Source organism: Vigna angularis, chromosome 4 (genome assembly GCF_016808095.1).
Source record: "Vigna angularis cultivar LongXiaoDou No.4 chromosome 4, ASM1680809v1, whole genome shotgun sequence".
In the NCBI taxonomy this organism is placed as follows: Eukaryota; Viridiplantae; Streptophyta; class Magnoliopsida; order Fabales; family Fabaceae; genus Vigna; species Vigna angularis.
Genome location: NC_068973.1, coordinates 13,498,642 through 13,516,771, shown reverse-complemented (window position 1 = coordinate 13,516,771; position 18,130 = coordinate 13,498,642). Strand labels below are relative to the sequence as shown.

Genomic DNA, 18,130 nt, shown 5'->3' with positions numbered 1-18,130 from the left:
ACATACAATCTTTTTAGAAATCATTTTTCTAGAGTTTTTACTATATCACACTCTCTAAAGATATGAGATCATAGAAGTGATCCTTTTTGAGTTATTGTTATCTACCCAATTAAAGTCTTCATTTAAGTAAGTAGATTTTCTACTTTTTCTTTGGTAAAATTCATTTTCTATGTACATGCACTTTTTATATGAATGCATGTGTCTTTAGAGTCATCTTTGTTGATCAAGGATCATAATGATATGGTCTGATCATTTTTGTGATGTTTCTATGTGTAGATAGAATAATAGCACTAACCATGAGGCCGATAATGAGGTTTTGAGATGAACCATTGGTCCCTTAAGCCATCTATTGGGGATGACTAGTCATTACCCTTAAACCTCGACTATGGACTTATGTTCCTATCACGACCAATAGTCCCACATCGCTTAGGAGTCGAGGCCTAAGGCAATTTAAATACCCCTTCCTCTTTCCATTCTCTGAGGCATCTTTTAAGGACAAAACCATGACAAAGCTCCAATCTCCAAAGCAAACAATACGTCGGATGAGGGGTGATTGACCCTAATGATGTCACTTAGCGAACTTGGGATCGGAACATTTGCACCCACATATATACCATGTTAAGAAGTGGACTTTAAGCCTAACTCGATCCCATAAAACCAACTTACAAGATGTGGTTTGCATCCACATATATACTTTAAATTTGTCTTATCTCTAGTCAATGTGAGACTTCCAATAGAGTTGTTCGGTGTTATACAATTGTCACACCAAGTAAGGGAAGTTAGTTTATGTTCTTGCAATTTGATGTTCTTTACTTTAATTAGATGATGTTTGTTGGTAGTGTAAAATATGAGATGATACGATATTCTACTAAATCTATGAACAATAGGTGTTAAGTGTTGTGATCATGTATTGTTTTGTGTGAATTTGTAGTATGTTGTACTTTTGCGTTTACTTCGCGTTAAATTATTGGTTTGTGTGTCATTGAATGAGAGAGTTATGATTTGAGAAATTGACCAAATTGGTACAAATTAGAAAACATTTTTTCAAGTGTCTAAGCTAAGAAAATAGTGGAAAATATCAATTTGTGCAATTGAGCAAACTAAACTTAATTGCATGAGTCTGACTCAATTGAACTTATCTAAATACATTGAGTCTAGAAGAGTCTGATTGTATGTATAAACTTGTGTGATAATTGTAATTAAATCTGATGTGACTATTAAATGGCTTAATATTATAGATATTTGTTATCACTTTTTTTTTAGCTAGTCAACCCTCGTGTGTTTGTTGGTTTGTTGTATTTTAATTTTCTCTTTTTGCAATGATCACCTTTATAGTGTGAACAAATGATAATACATGAGTTGATGCACCTTTGGACGATGAAGAACCTATAATTCAAGTTAAAAGGATAACATTTTCTTTATTCATGTTTAGTTTTCAGGTAACTCTATGTTTTAGTAGTTTATTTTATATATATATATATATATATATATATATATATATATATATATTTTAAATAATAATGATATAAATAATGTAATATTATTAAATAAAGATAGACAAGAGAGATAACTCACAATATATAATATATTGGTACAATTATTAAAAGGAATATAACTCACAATATATAGTTATATTCCTTTTAATAATTGTACCAATATATTATATATTGTGAGTTATCTCTCTTGTCTATCTTTATTTAATAATATTACATTATTTATATCATTATTATTTAAAATATATATATATATATATATATATATATTTATATTTAAACACATTTTTAATGATTACGTTATACAATTATTTAGAAATTACAATTTTATAAAATCAGGACTTGAATTTAACTAACACTTATAAACTTATACGAGTAATCAGTGTGAAATTATGTATAAATTAAAATTATTTAATTTAAATAAACATTTTTATGTAGAAATGACATAATATTTCAAAAATATTATAAAATAATAAATGTGTGGTATATAGGATAGACTGAACGGTCAACATCCACAACCGTTCGGGTTGCTACTTTTGTCAACGGTTAAAACAGATCAAATGTTAGCCAGCACTTAAGTTATTATAATTAGGCCAATGGTTTGGGCAAATTATAAATTAAAGATATCGATTAAAGATATTGATAATTGATTGCAGGATAAGGAAATTGTTTGAGTAACCGACCATCGAATCTAAAGGTAAGTTCGTTTTATTGAACCTATGCCAGTTTAGGGTCCATGAAATAACTTATAAATAGAAGGCTAAGCCGCAAAGATAAACATGTTGAATTAATTCTGAATATTCACTCTATATCTAATATTATCAATATTATCACATCATTCACTGACTTACTTGGAGCAGGAGATTCAAAGGTCAAAAGCCATGACAAAAAAGAATGTGTTTCTCGGTCCTACACAATTATATGCAGAAACAATGAATATTAATTTTTAATATTTTATATTAAATGTAGACTATTCGTATAATATATTAATGTTATCATTTAGTTTTACAAAACAGTTTTTAAATTTTGCCTCTAATATAATATTTTACTGTTTTAGTCTCTATCATACATAATTTTGTTATTAAATTTGTATTATATGAAATGTCATGTTACTATGTGGTGACACATTTCTCATTGATGTGGAATTTGATTTGTAACATTATTTTGTTACATTATTACTTTACAGTAAAATCTTAGTGGTTGGACCAAAGTAGTAAAAATACTAAAGACACAAGAACAACATATTAGAAAATTAAGAGCCAGAATAAAATAAGTATATTAGAATGATTACTAGAATAATTATTGTTTTTCTTTTAAATCTTAAGAGAATTTGAAATGTTTTAACTGTTAATTCTTTTTATATCATTAGGTTGTGTTTTTATGTGATTCGAAGGAAAAACATTTACTTTAAGAAGATCAAGAGGAGGATATTCTCCAATTTTAGAAATAATAGAAAATAGTTAATGTAATTAATTTTGTTTGAAAATATAATTAAGCTAGTTATTGAAGGTGTAGTTACTCTTAAGATCTTAACTTGTTTGAATATAATAAATCAATATAAATATGTAAACAATTTTTTATTGCATAAATAATTAAAAAAGTTTTGTAAAAAAGTGTGATGGTGATTTTTTTCGGAAGAAATATTATAGTATTAGAATATTCGGTTGACAAACATCATTTATTAACTTATCTTCTTTGTAAGTGACACATTAATTGATTTATGTCATACTTATAAGTGTGGTACAATGCAAATATGTGTAATTATTATGTACATAAATATAACTATTCAATGAAATTTTTGAAATTACTAATAAATAATAAATTATAATTCTAAGTGAAGTGTAGTCTATATTTTTTTAATAGACTAAACTCGTTCATTTTTATTTTGTCTACAAAAGTTATTATTGTCTTTTATAATTGTTAAAAGCAAATTTTTCCTTGACACGAAAGATAAGTTTTTATCTTTTTGTTTTGTTTTGACTTGATACCATTCCAATTGTCCTCTATTTAGATTTATGTCTTCTTCCTTCTTATTTGTTTCTTCTTCCACTTGTTTTTCTTCTCTTGTTTGACTATAACCCTAAATCCATGTTTGTTTTTTACTATTTGCGTCATAGTGACCATCCATTTCTTTTATGTCACTATGCACATAGGTGTTACTCACATTCTCATTAAAGTACGCTCCTAGGTTTGCACTCCTCTCTTCACCTATATTAATGCATTTAAAAAAAATTATATGATAATATTTTTTATTATTTAAATTGTTATGTGTTATTTGGATTATTTATTGTTTGAATATGTTTGGTATATTTTTTTTTATATAATTGATTTATTGTATGTACAAATTTTAGTTTGTTTGGTATTTAGATTAAGTTGTTTTTGCATGAAATGAATCTTAGTTTTTATTTGAGATTCAATATGAAAATTTATATAATTTCATTTTTATATAAAAAGATGTTAGCTAGTGTCTTTTTCTTAGTTCATACTTCGGATATAATATGTTGAAGGGCAAATCAACTCTAATATTGCAAAAGTTCACATGATTGTCATTCAAGGTTATCTATTTTTTGTCCAATGTTTAGTCGTTTTTCTTCTTCGACTAATGTTATTAATTGTGTTGGTATTCAATATTGTAGTGTAATAAACAAACTAAAGGGTTTGAGTGTGAATACTATATTATGAAATCAATGAGCATCATTGTTCAAGCTTATATCCAAAGGGGTTGAGACTATGTAATGATCTAACCAATTCATAATTAAAAAACTTCTGTTTATTTTGTTTAAGTTATTGTTTTTTTTAGAGTATTTCAACATTCAACCATAATGAAATACATTAGAAATACTTGGACAACCTATTTGTTAGAATTGTACAACACATTAAGCTATATGATTTTGTAAATTTCTTTTTGTTATTTACATACACATTCTTGACATTTGAAATTATCCTTCAACATAGTCAATGATATATGCAATTCTTCGTTGTTTATCGTCTTGAGACCCACTAATTTTAGTTCTAGTTCTACTTTTGGCCAAGTTGCTTAGTTAGAAGTAGAGAAACTAAAATAAAAGTAAAATTAAAAAAGTGCAAAAGGATAATATACTATAATTTTTGAAAGAATCGTAGTCTATAAATGATAGTACACTATAGTTATTGGGACAACCGTCGTCTATAAATAAAATAAACTACGATTATTAGGAGAACTATGGCCAACAAGTGATAATAAACTATGATTATTGGAATATTTGTAATTTATAAGTGATAATAAACTATGACTTCAACCATATTCTAAAAAACTTATTTTAGACTATGATTTTATAATCGTTGAGTAGGCCCTAAAATAATTGTATTTTATAGCCTCTATTGCTGGTGATTTATTAGCTTATATCTTTTTTATGGGTTTCTTCGAAAGTCATGAGTATATACTTCATTCCGAAAGAAATTTTGAACCAAAGGTAATTATATAGTCCTAGGTTTTTCTTCTCCTTCATTCACCACTTTTCTTTGTTTTTTTCTCTGGATTTCTAGAGCTTGAGCCAATAAACTTCTTAAAAGATGATGAATATGAGGCGAGTAAACAAGATCCCGCTTGGCCAACTAACGAAAAACCGAGGTCGAGTACTATAGAAGTAAATAAAATATTGGAGTGTAGGACTAACTTTAAAGCTTTACCTATAATTCAAAAAGTTTGGAGGGACCCCTAGCTATTTGGGTGGAGTTAAGAGGGAAATACATTTAATATTTGTAAAACTCTCGCTACGAACTCGTTGAAAGGGAGACGACATGAAGTTGGGTAAAGAACGCGACATACATATATAAAAAATCTCACTCATAACCCTCTCGGCCATGACAAACATATGGACACACCCTTTTAAAAGACATAATATATTCTACCTTACTACCATTGTACATATATATGCTATTGCAATACCACCGAAGGGTAGAGGACCATCTAAACACATTTTAACTTTAGGATCTATGCATTCATTTCAACTCCCCGCACCCCTCCCCCCCTTCTTGGCAGGTTCAACTTAGTTATCTTCTCAACCGCAAGCTCTTCTTGAGTTTTAATTATCACATTACGGGTTTTGGAAGATGAAGTTTCAAAAGAAGATTTTGACCACGCCTCACTATTATTCAAGCCCATCACATTATCAAAAGACATGTTTGAACTATTAGATAACATACCTAATAACTACCTGACAAATATACTTTGAACTCTTTAAAAGATCTCGACCAACAAAGGAAGAACTTTGAAAGCAAGGTGCTCAAATGAAATAAGAGAACTTCTTTTGATAGGAAAGGGGTGGTACTTCTTAGTCTTCCACCACTTCAATTCCAACTGTTAGATCTTTTTTAGATCTAAGTGTCAAAGATCACGACAACTAGGTTTCCTTAGGTCACATTGGTATTTGACACCTTGATGATTTTCCATCAATTCTCTTTGTCACTACTCTTCTCGAGGATAGAGGCTACTATACCTATAAGGTGAGATGACCAAAGAAATATAATTTTTTTTTGCATCATACCATAACAGTAAGACCAACACCAATGTGTTATATTGAGTCTGGGGTGGCTAGTGTATTATGTACACCTGAAATCATCTTAGTCATCCAACTTGAGATAATCCCAATTTACATCTTGATACGATCCTATCCACAAAAAGATTGCAATCGTTTTTTAAAATTTGGATTCCTTATATAAAATAAACAAAATAAATAAGATAATACCAAAATATACAAGAAGAATGTGAAATAAGATATAAATGGATAACATCACAAATAATTCAATCTTTGATAAGAACTGATGTTCTACAACAAGAACAGAAAAAAACCTCTTAATTGAAAATTAATTTAATATAATGGCCAACCAAGATATCTTACATTTGTCTATAAAGTATAAATAAACTAAAAATAATAAATATCCTACAAAATTCTAAAAGAAAAGTCCACAAATATCAAACCGTAAAATAACTCAAAAATTTAAAAAAGAAAAAAAAATCATAATAGATGTCAATACAAAAATATTATAGTTCACCTCTTAAGATTGACCAATAAATCCTAATAAATATCAAGCATGAAACAATAATAGTTTATAATTTAAATAATATATATATATATATATATATATATATATATATATATATATATATATATATATAAACATAATCAACAGCATCAAAAGTAGTCATTCTAACAGTGTTTCAGTCTTGCGTCAATAATTCTCAAACTAAAGTCGAATTAAGAAGAATATGAAAGAAAATACTTAATTTATAGATGAAATTTGAAATTCTCTATTATATAAATAATTTAATTACTTTTATAAAACTTGACTTTCAACTTTTTATAAAATTCTCATCAAAACAATATAATTTGTTATACAATATTTCAAATTCTCCGTATCTTAAAATTTACCATTCAAACACACTACCAAAGAACTCAACCTCGTTGTGCAATATTTATAATATATCTTCAAAAGTATAACCCTTTTAGTACAAGTTCTTTAATTTAGAAGGTGTCTCTTGTGTATTGGAAGATCTTCTCATCCAAGCAAGCCTAAGAAAACCTCATGCTTGATAAAGAATTAAAAAAAAATTAAATTTTTAAAATAGTTAAAATTTGGTTTGATTTGTTTCCTTTTTTAATGTTTTTTTCCGAATAAATGAATTTAAGCTTCTTAAATTTCTAAGTTTTTAGTTAATATAAAATAATTTACTGTTAAATATATGTTTAAAACTGAAATTAAAATACTAAATATTAGTACCTTCATTGTTTTTACTTAGCTATTTTCAAATAATTGTCACTTTTAAAAAAAAGTTTATTTAGTTGCCATTAACCTTGTCAATATTACATATTTTTTCAAACATTATTCCTAGTATTTTTAAAATTGATATTTTTCTTTTTCCGTGTAATTTAAATTAATGTTGGGAGAGAGAATATAATGATTATATAACTTAAGACAACCCATGTTGTCCAATCCTAATAACTTAAAAGAGAGAGGAAAAACTTTATCTCATTAATTTCAATATTTATTGAATTTTTGACCAAAAAGTTGTTGATTAATTAAGGTACTTCAAGAAAGAAAAACAGTTAATGCACCAAACAAACAATTAAATATGATCCCATATAAAGTCGCAAACAATTTCCCAAAAAGGCTGTTGATAGGCATGAAGGTAGTGTTAAATTGTTAAATATATGAACATTTAAAAAAACATATAAAGAAAGTAAAGGGAATGAAAAAAAGACAAATGAGATTTGAACTGAGAGAGAGAGAGGAAGAGAGAGAAGCTAAGAAAGAGAGATGAGAGATAACAAAAGAAGATAAGAGATAAAGAATTATAATTTTTATTTTTTATAAAATTTAAAGTTATAGTATTTAATTTAATTAAAGATGTTTCATAATTTTTTAATTCTCATCTTTTTTTTTAAAATATTGTTGAAAACATATTTTATCTCATATTTTTAAGGAAATCATCCTCTTAAACTTTCCTATTTAACATTAATGATTTGTGAAATATAGATGTCCGCTAGTTCTTTATAATAATTCATGTCCCATCACCAGAAAAAAAAAAACAAAAAAAATTACGTCTAGTGCCATTGAATACTATTATTGTTTATAATATTTAATTTTATAAATACTTTGGAAATAAAATATAAATTTTGTGAAATCAATTATTGAAATCAACTAACATACCTAGGTTTGCTGGTTTGGCTGTTTATTATATAAAACACTAGAAGAAGCAATAATTTATTTAAGATAATAATTAAAAGTATAAATGAAGCAAATTCTTATATAGTTTATATATATATATATATATATATATATATATATATATATATATATATATATATATATGGTTAGCTAACGTGTGTACGTTCTTTTTTCAGTTGGTATATTTTAACAATGTGTATTGGGTTTTAGTAGACAAAAATACTTTCATATATTATAGACTCTAAGTTTTCAAGTTAAGGGTATTTGAAAGAAACACTCGCTTAACCCTAATCCATTTTCCTCACTTATTCAATTTGTTTCTCTCTCATATTCGTACTCTCTCTCACACACACCAACCCGCAACACTGCAATTTGTTGCTCTTGCTATGTTCGTTCATTTGTTTTCCACTTTAATAACAAAATTTTGTTATTAAAGTGGAAAATAAATGAACGAACAAAGTAAGAACAACAAATTGCAGTGTCGCGGGTTCCTTTTAATTAACTTATAACTCTTTTCGGATTCAAATCTAAGAAAAAGATGAAAACAACTAAGATAAAAACAACTAAGATAAAAACGAAGAATTCGAAAAACGACAAAAAATATAGTACAAAAAGAATACATAGATCTGGAACTATATTTTTGTTTCAAATTGCTAGTATTTTAGTTTTTTTTTAGGTATTTTTTATGATATTGTTGCCCCAACCTATCCATGAATCTAAGAAATAGCGAGAATTCTTGATTTCTCTCAATATCTCTCTCAATTCGAAAATCCAGGATTTGAATTGATGTCCTTTCATCGAATCCTCCTAATTGCATTGATTTATCCGAAAGATTTCACTTCAATTGGAATTGTGTGGGTAAGAGAGAGTATGGAGATAAGAGAGAAACAAATTGGATAAGTGAGGAATGTGGATTAGGGTTAGGCGAGTGTTTCTGATTTTTTTAGTTGAGGCTACGATAAGAATGACAAAGAAAAGATTGGAGTGAGAGAGATGAAAGAGAAATGGTTGAGAGGAATGAGGGAGGTAAGTAAGGGTTTGAGGGTTTCTTATTTGTTTTTAGTTTTAAGAATGAAAATTATTCAAATACCCTTGACCTTAAACTTAGAATCCATAATATGAGGATATTTTTGTCTACTAAAACCTGATACACATTACTAAAATATACCCTATATATATATATATATTCTTATAATTAGGGTTTTAAAAAAGTAGAAAGTTTCTCTATTAGGAAAATGACACATGACCAATACCTTTGTAAGAAAACTTTTCATTAAGAGCTTGTCATGTAGAAAACTACTTTAACAAAAGTTTCCCACTAAGAAAATGACACATGTTCACTACTCTTCAGTAAGAGCTTGCCATGTTGTCACCATGTCTCGTGTGGGACACCTTTCACTAAGCTAGGGTTGCAAAACTAATCATTCAAGATTAGCTTAAGTTAGACACAAATATTGTCCTAAAACTTAAACAAAATTGTTAATAACACTACACTAATTAGTCTTTAATATAAGGCTTAAAAAGAAATCATACATTACTTAACCCTTAATACAAAGTCTAAAACTACTATATAATAGCATAAGAGAAAGAGATTTGCTTCATTCTAAATAGATGACTTTAACTCTTCTTAAATGTGCTTAATTCATGGTTAAGGGATATGCGATCCCTAATATTCACATTCCCGAATTCTTACTATTTTGGTGGAAATAACTTTGATTTTAGCATTGTTGATCTCGGAGGAATGATCTAACCAGCTAGATATATCGAACTCGAATCCACTTTAGGGTTATCACCTTACAACTCGATCCTAAACCTAGATTAATACCTAGGAACAACCTACATATCCCTTCGAGAGTCATTCGACCATTTAGCTAAAAATATATTTTCAAGGACAAAATTGACACAAGTTTATTCTGGACCATCCAACATTAAAAGTGATATTATATATAAAATTATTTTTACCAACCCAATTATTTAATTATAAATTTGTCAATGAATTTTTGTCATTTCTTTTAAATGTGAGGCAATTTGACAAAATCACATTGTAACATAATAAAAAAAATTGATGTCAAGATTTCTTGAGAAGATAGAAATAAACAAATTAAATTCTTGGTTGTACAGAAAAAAATCTAGTGATATAAAAGACTGGCATGTATGGAGTTATAACTTTTGCAGGTTAACCCTACACACCATTTTGATTTAGATATGACTGCACCATTGATAAGTCCAACGGCTTATTTTGTTTTCTTTCTCATGCTAGAGTGGGCACTGTTGGCTAGTTTTGCAGGATAGAAAGTTCTTGAAGATATTATCCAGAGATTGGCCATGATCAAGCACCTAATCACTACTATAATATGCAAGAGAAAACATACTGAAAATGCCAAAAAATATCACTTTAGAATCCAGATAATAGATATAACATAATGAAAGCATAGCTTCTCATTAAGGAAATATTTAGCCTACAAATCCAGAGAATACAGAAATAAATGACAAAAAAAAAATTAGGACAGTTGCTTTGTAACATTAACACTTCTTATGTTGCATCCTCATTTTGAGGGTCAGAACTAGGAGAGAGTTCTAAGGTAACGGGACAATGATCACTTCCATAGAAACCTGCAGAACAGAGACAAGAACATGGTCATGTTTGTTATAATATGCAGTTTACAAGTCAGCACCAAATAACACAAACTGCAGTTTGGTTTGGTTTCATATACACTCAAATTAACTAAAAGTTGAGTCAGCAATGAAATCATGTCCTTGCCATGAGTTTCAAATTTTTTTCTTTTGCATAAGCAACGGAATAGAGTACCAATTGCATGAGAAATTACCTTCTAACTCTATCCCATGTCCTTGTATTTCACATGCAACAATCCTTTCTTTAAGGGTCTCTGAAACTAAAAAATAGTCTATTCTCATCCGTTTTCCACGATACCTTCAAAAAACAACACTCGTTGTAAGAACTAACACGCTTAAGATGTAGATTAAATTAGATAACAAGTATGGCTTGAAAATTAGAAAATAATCTCATTCTTAAATTTGCTACATTTTAACACAAATAAGATATTACAGGGGAGGCCTTCACTGTCAACAAAAAAAGATGAAAAAGAAAAAGTGGTTTAGAGAAAAGAGATCAAATATGTGTGATAATATTATTTAAGTACGTTGCCTCAATATAATAATTAATCACCATTAACATTGAAAATCAATTCTTAAAGTTTAATTTTCTACCTTCCAACTGGATTTCCTGACCATGAGAAACCTCGTTCCATGTCCTTATCCTTGTGCAGAAATCTATAAGCATCCACCAGCTTTCCCCTGAAGTATGGTTCATAATATCAGCTATTAAGACTTTAAATAGTTAAATAAATAGAAAGTAATTAAAAAATAAATGGTAAAAAGGTATCAAGTCAGCTATGGAGCAAGGTTATCTTTTTATCAATTTAGTTGGCCTTGGTTTGGTTTGGAATATCAGAACATACAAACATCATACACTAATTCAAAACTTTTGAAGAATACTATCTAAAGAACGGGTTCTACATCTCCAGTCTTCTACTCCACTTAAAATGGATAACTAAAACACAGTAAAAAAGAATACTAAGTTTGAAATATAACATTTTCTCTGTGGTTACTTTTACCATGAAAGTTGACTAAAAATCAGGTATTGAAAATTGTAGCAAATACTATATATATATATAAAAGACACTCACTCTCTTAAGATGGTACCAAATCGTCTTCTTTCAGCCAAGGTAAACCCAGGTTGGCCACAATCCTGCATAAAGCCATATCATCAGATCATATGCATAACTACTAATTGGTGGAGATCTTCTGCTCTATGTTAATAGTAGATATAAAACCATTATTGGGCATATCAAAGGACAGTCCTAGACAAGGTAATAAAACCCCTAAGGTTTGGATCCTGGATTCATTGTACATCATAATTAAATTTAATTCCAGTAAAAGAAAAGGTGGTGGGATGAATTTCCCACAATTAAATGAAGTCTGCTACATAGATGACACAATATTCTTCTGATAGGATATAAGGTGATAGGATATAATGAATTTAGGATAAAAGGAAGAGGAAATGAGAGGGCGGTTAGGAGGGAAGAGTTGTTTGATAGTTAGTTAGTTAGTGGGAAGGAGAAGGGAGACTTTATAATATCTCCATCATATATATCTCTTAGACAACTTACTCAAATACTCTACCCTCCCATCGGATGCCCTGCCTAGTCACCATTGTACATGCCCAAACCAGCTCAATTAATTTCCTTTATTCTTTTACCCAGTCTAATAGCTTAAGCTTTAAGTTAAATCTATTGAAACTAACAGCCATGAAATATCACAAAAAATGGATAAATCTATTTTAAAGGGAACTTCAATAGAAAATTGCTTAAACCTCTTTATTTGGAGGGATATAACCATTGAGTTTTGCTGTACTGAAAAACTCGGGATGACTTACGTCAATCTCTTCATGGCTGCACACAATGAATATATATGTATTTAAAGCTCCTTCTTAGAACATGTACATGCATAGTAGCCCCAGTAAAATAGCAGACAAAGTAGATATAGACAAAAATTCAGAACAATTCACGCAACATTCAAAACTAATCTATTGTGTATGATACTAAAATTAGAAAAAAGTCAGATTTTTATAAACTAAAGAATCAAAGGCAAGGTGTAGCTTCAAAGAACTAGTTTCATAGGACACATACAATTACATCAAAATAAAATAAAACATGAATCTCAGTGGTCCTCTCAAACTATTAGAATCTTGCCTTTTTTTCATATAATGACGGGTAATAAATCTATAGATCAAACCAACAGTTGAGCTTCACACTAACCAAACTTTATGACAAAAGAATGGAAGAGGTAAAACTTTGTTCCTTTACGAAGGCCACAAAAATAATCAATCATATATCTCCAAAGCCCAACAAAAAATGAAGATTAGCCACCTGACATTCAGATCCCCACACCATATTAAAGGCTTGTCTGAATTTTGTGTAACGAATTCTAGAATCCTTTTGTCCCATTTTCTTCTCCTTTGAAACGAGTTTGCCTCCTCTTTCCATCCGTTGTTTGGTACATACGTATTCAATAAACGGAGTGTTTCAAATTCAACTAGGATCACTCGACCATCTGGTTCATGTTTTGAAGCTAACAATAAAAATAAGAATCCATTAACAGTGAACTAAACATGGAATATAATCCAATATGCAGATTCGTTAAAACCTTATTTCAGCTAAATCTTTATATGAGTCGTCTTTCTAAGATATACAAATATTCATTTTGAAAATTGGACTGGAATTTCATAAATATATCATAAACTTTTAACATTAAGAAATTTTAAGCACCAATATATAATAAAAACTATTAAGAAATTTTAAGAACCAATATATAATAAAAACTATATTTAGGAGGATCCAAGAACCTTCTCCTCCCACTTCTTTTCCAAATCAAAACAATATGTATAGTAATAGTAACATCATGCAATTCTTTTTAAGCCACCCAAGGACACAATCAAATCATGGCACGACTGAGAATTGCCAACATTTATGTTCGACATTTTTCAGCAAAAATAATAATAACACCACTGACAACGTCAAAGTATAATGTTTATATAAGGAAAAGAAATACTTAATGCCGTAAATACAATTAAAAAAAATCTGCAAAACAGGATACCTAATTTATCAAGATTGAAAACAACACTTTTTGGCTTGAAGCATTTTTTCACAAGTAGTGCTGTCCCTGCATACTTTGAATCTGCAAGAGACCACCAAACTTGATAGTTGCCAAAAGGTGGAGCAGAGAGTGCACGCATCAATACCTGCATAGGTTTGAACAAATATGCTCTAAAATATTAGAAAGTAATGTTAGAATGTAATTAGTCTTTAACAGTTAAATTTTTTTTACTCATTAGCTGTTACAGATTCTAGGAAATTAGGATCATTTATCCCTGATTATTTGGCAAGAATTTACTGTATTTGATTCTGTAAATTGGTATAAATACATGCCGTGTGATCCACATTAGACACACAACATTTAGATAAAACTTTTTATATGATACAGTTTGGCATGGCTAGGTGTGAGGCTGATTATTTTGTCTTCTTTCATTCTCCTGGTGGGTGCATTTATCTTGCTTATGTTGATGACATTGTAACAAGTGAGCAAGATCAAGCTGGTGTAGCTGCTGATGTCAGCACATATGGAAATAATGACATGGAAGGAGGAGCAGAATTAGTTAGCATGAAGGAACATATGGAGACTGATACAAAAAGTGCAGTAACAAGAAGAAGCATGAGAATCAGGAGGGGGAGAATGTCTTAATGGGAGGAATCAGGAGGGAGAATGTGTTATTGAGAGGAATCAAGAGGGAGAATGTCTTATTGGAGAGGGTTTGCGAAATGAGAAGGACATGAGTCTGGTACAATCTCTCTCTGATAATTCTTCTTTCCTCTCTGTTTTCTTCTCTATTTGTTATTGTTTATATGTTAATTATCATTGTGATTACGTTGTTCTCTGGTCATTACTACAAGGGATCAAACTGTAATCCATAAAGTGATCATTATTGTTTCTGTACAGAAGCCACTGGTGCATTTTTTTTTTCATAATTTTGTAAGGAGATAAGATTTCATTATTTGTCTTGTTTCGGTAATCAAACCCAAATTGGTCTGTAAATAGGTCACCGTTACATGTTATGTTCTTCATCTCATTCGTCCCCACTTCATCATTTGAAGCTTGACACTAATGGTCAATAATATCATCTATGTAATGCAAGGAAGCAAGGAATAAATATCACACACATGGTGTTATGGCATTGCATTTGATTGAGAGAGAAGGAAGATCATGAGGAGTCCACAAGTTAGAGCAGCAGAGTGAAAAACAAGATTAGAAAACACATTTTGAGATTTTCAATCTTCAGCAAGGAATTCAAAGATTTCATAGATGCAGGTCTCGAATCAGCCATTATAGACACATAATCATAGCTGCTAAAAAGAAGGCCAAATCTATTTAAACTATCTACACAAAGCCAGTGCATATAAATAAAACAAGTTCTTTCATTCTCTTTCAATTTTAAGACGGTATCTAGAGCCTTTTCATCTCAATGGCTATCGAAACCAACCACTTCTCTCCTCCACCATCATTTTCTAGTAGCTAGAAGGACTTTTGGGTGGGGGTGGTTTGTGAAAATGTTTTCATAAAGCACCTTTGAGATGCTTTCGCATCCCACCCCAAGCACCTAAAGCTATGGCTTTTCAAGGGTTCAACCCATGATTCAACTTTCCCCACATTCAATTTATAATTAGTTGCAAAGAATCCGATTGTCATTAACAATCATGTCTCATCAATGTTTGATTTCAAGCAATATTTTTTTCATTATTTTACTTGGCGTTCTCAACGTCTTAAAACAGCATTAATATTGAGAGAATTCCCAGATAATGGTAGTTTCCTGGACCATCTCTGAAGAAGACGATCAAGCTAATCCTTGCAACCCCTCCAAGAATATCTAACAATCTACCTGACACACCAATTTTATGCAATCTACTAATCTACCAATCCTGGTGAGGCCTGTATTTTGGAAATCCTCTCATAAAACCAGAATGGACAATTGTCACCGGACAACATCTAAACCCGAAAGCAGAAATTCTCATTCACCCAAGTCCCAATTTTTTTGTTATCAATTCACCTCATTTCATTAAGTCACATAAATGTTCCAATACACATACACAATAGACTGACAGTTCCAGCAACACATGTTTTGGCCACAATCAGCAAAAGAACATAAAGATACCTTTTTTTCTTCTCTGGCTGCGCTTGTATCATCTTTTATTTCCCCCGGAACTTTAGATGCACCCTTTGCTCCTGCAGCAGGCATCCGAACTTCCTAATGAAGATTTCATGCCACACCAAGTTTATTATTTGCACAGACAAGGAATGCAATATATCCAAAGTGTGGTGCTTAAGAAAGAACATCATTGTTTGAATTAGAACATTTGCAAAAATAATAAACTCCATGGTCCTCCAAATAGGTTCCTCAACCATGATGAAGTAATAGGAAAAAAAATGAAAAAAGGGGTTGCATGAAAGGGAACCTGAATGGCAATGACATCAGGATCAAAAGTGGTGATGAGGTTGGTGAAGTCGGGCCAGTTGTTTTTGACCCGAAGAAGAAAGCTGTTGGCATTCCATGTCATAAACTTCAAAGGTTCCTTCTTCTTGTTCTCTTCATTTTCGGCATCATTCTCAGTCTCTCTTGGCTTCTTCGAAGACCCATCTGAATCTTTCTCCACTACTTTGAAAAACCGTTTCATTCTTCTCCCTTTTTCGTTCTTCACTCTTCACTCTCACCACTATTCACTTCACTCTATTTGCCTCCAACGTGAGAAGTTTTTGCCCTTTGATTGATCCTTCCACCAAAAACAGTCTGCTGCATTCTTTCACATCATCATGTAATGTTAATTAATATATTTCAAAAGGCATAAAAGTATTTAAAAAAATAGGTTAAAATAATATATTTGAAATTTCGGTAAAATAACGAAATATTTTATTTACGGACGTTAAAATTAGGGTAAAGTAAGTATGTTTTCCATTACTGAATTTTCTTATTTGATTAGTTATGATACTAAACAATTTATTCATTTGGTTAATGTATTTTAAGGTAACCATGACAATGTTCTTCTTCCTTAATGCTTGGTTAATGAATTTAAGATAACGTTAGGTACAATTAAACAAATTTAAATGACATAGAAATTGACATTTTTTAAAATTATGTTATTGTGGTAAAACAATAAGGAAAAAGACCACCAAAGTTTAATCATAGGTTGTTTTTGTTATTCTCCTGAGTTATGATTGAAATAATTGAACACACTTTTAATGTTATTTATTGAATTTGAATTATTCAAATTATAGGTTAATTTAGTCAAATTTTTTGAATTTTAAATATATACTAAACTAAACTATTTTAATAAAGAAAATCATTTTTATTTTAAATAAACGCACAAATATAGTAAAATTTTAACTAAAAAAATTACTTGTATAATTTGAATAATTATTATTATAATGAACTATAATTTTATATAACTTATTATTGAATTTTAACAAAACAAAATATTTTTACAAATTTATAAATATTAAAATATAAATAGATTTAGTTGAATATCTATAAATTTTTAATATATTATTCTACTGCAATTATCTATTTTATTCAATTTTATTTATCCAAAATTACTAATTTATTTAATCTAATTAAATTTAAATTTCTTCGGATTTAGTCGGATACAATTTCTTTCTCATGGCTCGAATGCATCATGTGTTTATACTCAAAGGACTTTGTAATTAAAAGTTTATAAATTGTATTATTCTAATTTTTAGAGTTTATATATTTTCCTAATTATTTATCAAATATTTTTTAGAAATTAAAATAAAAAAATTATAATTACATAAAGTTTAAAATAAACTTTTCAATGATTTTGATCTAGCGGAGGAAGAAAATATATAGATTCATATTTGTCCATATTATATATGGATAATGATATTTTGTCAACATATTTTGACACAACTATGTGTTAAAATGTGACTGGTCCACATGGAAAACAAAATTGAAAAAGGAAAATGATGTGGAAATTCAAGTTAGAGGGTTCTAGGGTTTTTATTTTGGCGGCTTTATTTTTGGGTTTCAAAAATTTGAAATCTCGGATAGAGAACCCACGAGAACCAGAGAAGATCCTCCCACCCACAAATCTCTGTTGATCACAACTGGTCATTCACTAACAAAGGAGCGTTCAACCATTCATCGGAATTGTGTCCACCGTTGTTGGAGTCGAATGTTCTGGCATTTCGAACCACCGTTCAACGTGAAAACCACCATCGACACGCTCTACAATTTCAATACTCACTCTCACAATCAAATATATCCAAACCTTCTAACTATTATG

At 29.6% G+C, this 18,130-nt stretch overlaps 1 protein-coding gene across 1 annotated transcript; it reads right to left on the bottom strand.

Moving 5' to 3' along the window:
• Window positions 1-10,590: 10,590 nt before the first annotated feature.
• Window positions 10,591-16,631, bottom strand: LOC108331047 (DNA-(apurinic or apyrimidinic site) endonuclease). The gene is made up of 9 exons (XM_017565663.2): window positions 16,289-16,631; window positions 15,988-16,080; window positions 13,878-14,022; window positions 13,151-13,352; window positions 12,595-12,673; window positions 11,909-11,970; window positions 11,430-11,516; window positions 11,030-11,133; window positions 10,591-10,814 (listed from the first exon to the last, which is right to left on the bottom strand). The coding sequence occupies exons 1-9, from the start codon at window positions 16,505-16,507 to the stop codon at window positions 10,735-10,737; spliced, it is 1,071 nt and encodes a 356-aa protein (XP_017421152.1). The 5' UTR covers window positions 16,508-16,631; the 3' UTR covers window positions 10,591-10,734.
• Between the last annotated feature and the right edge of the window lie 1,499 nt (window positions 16,632-18,130).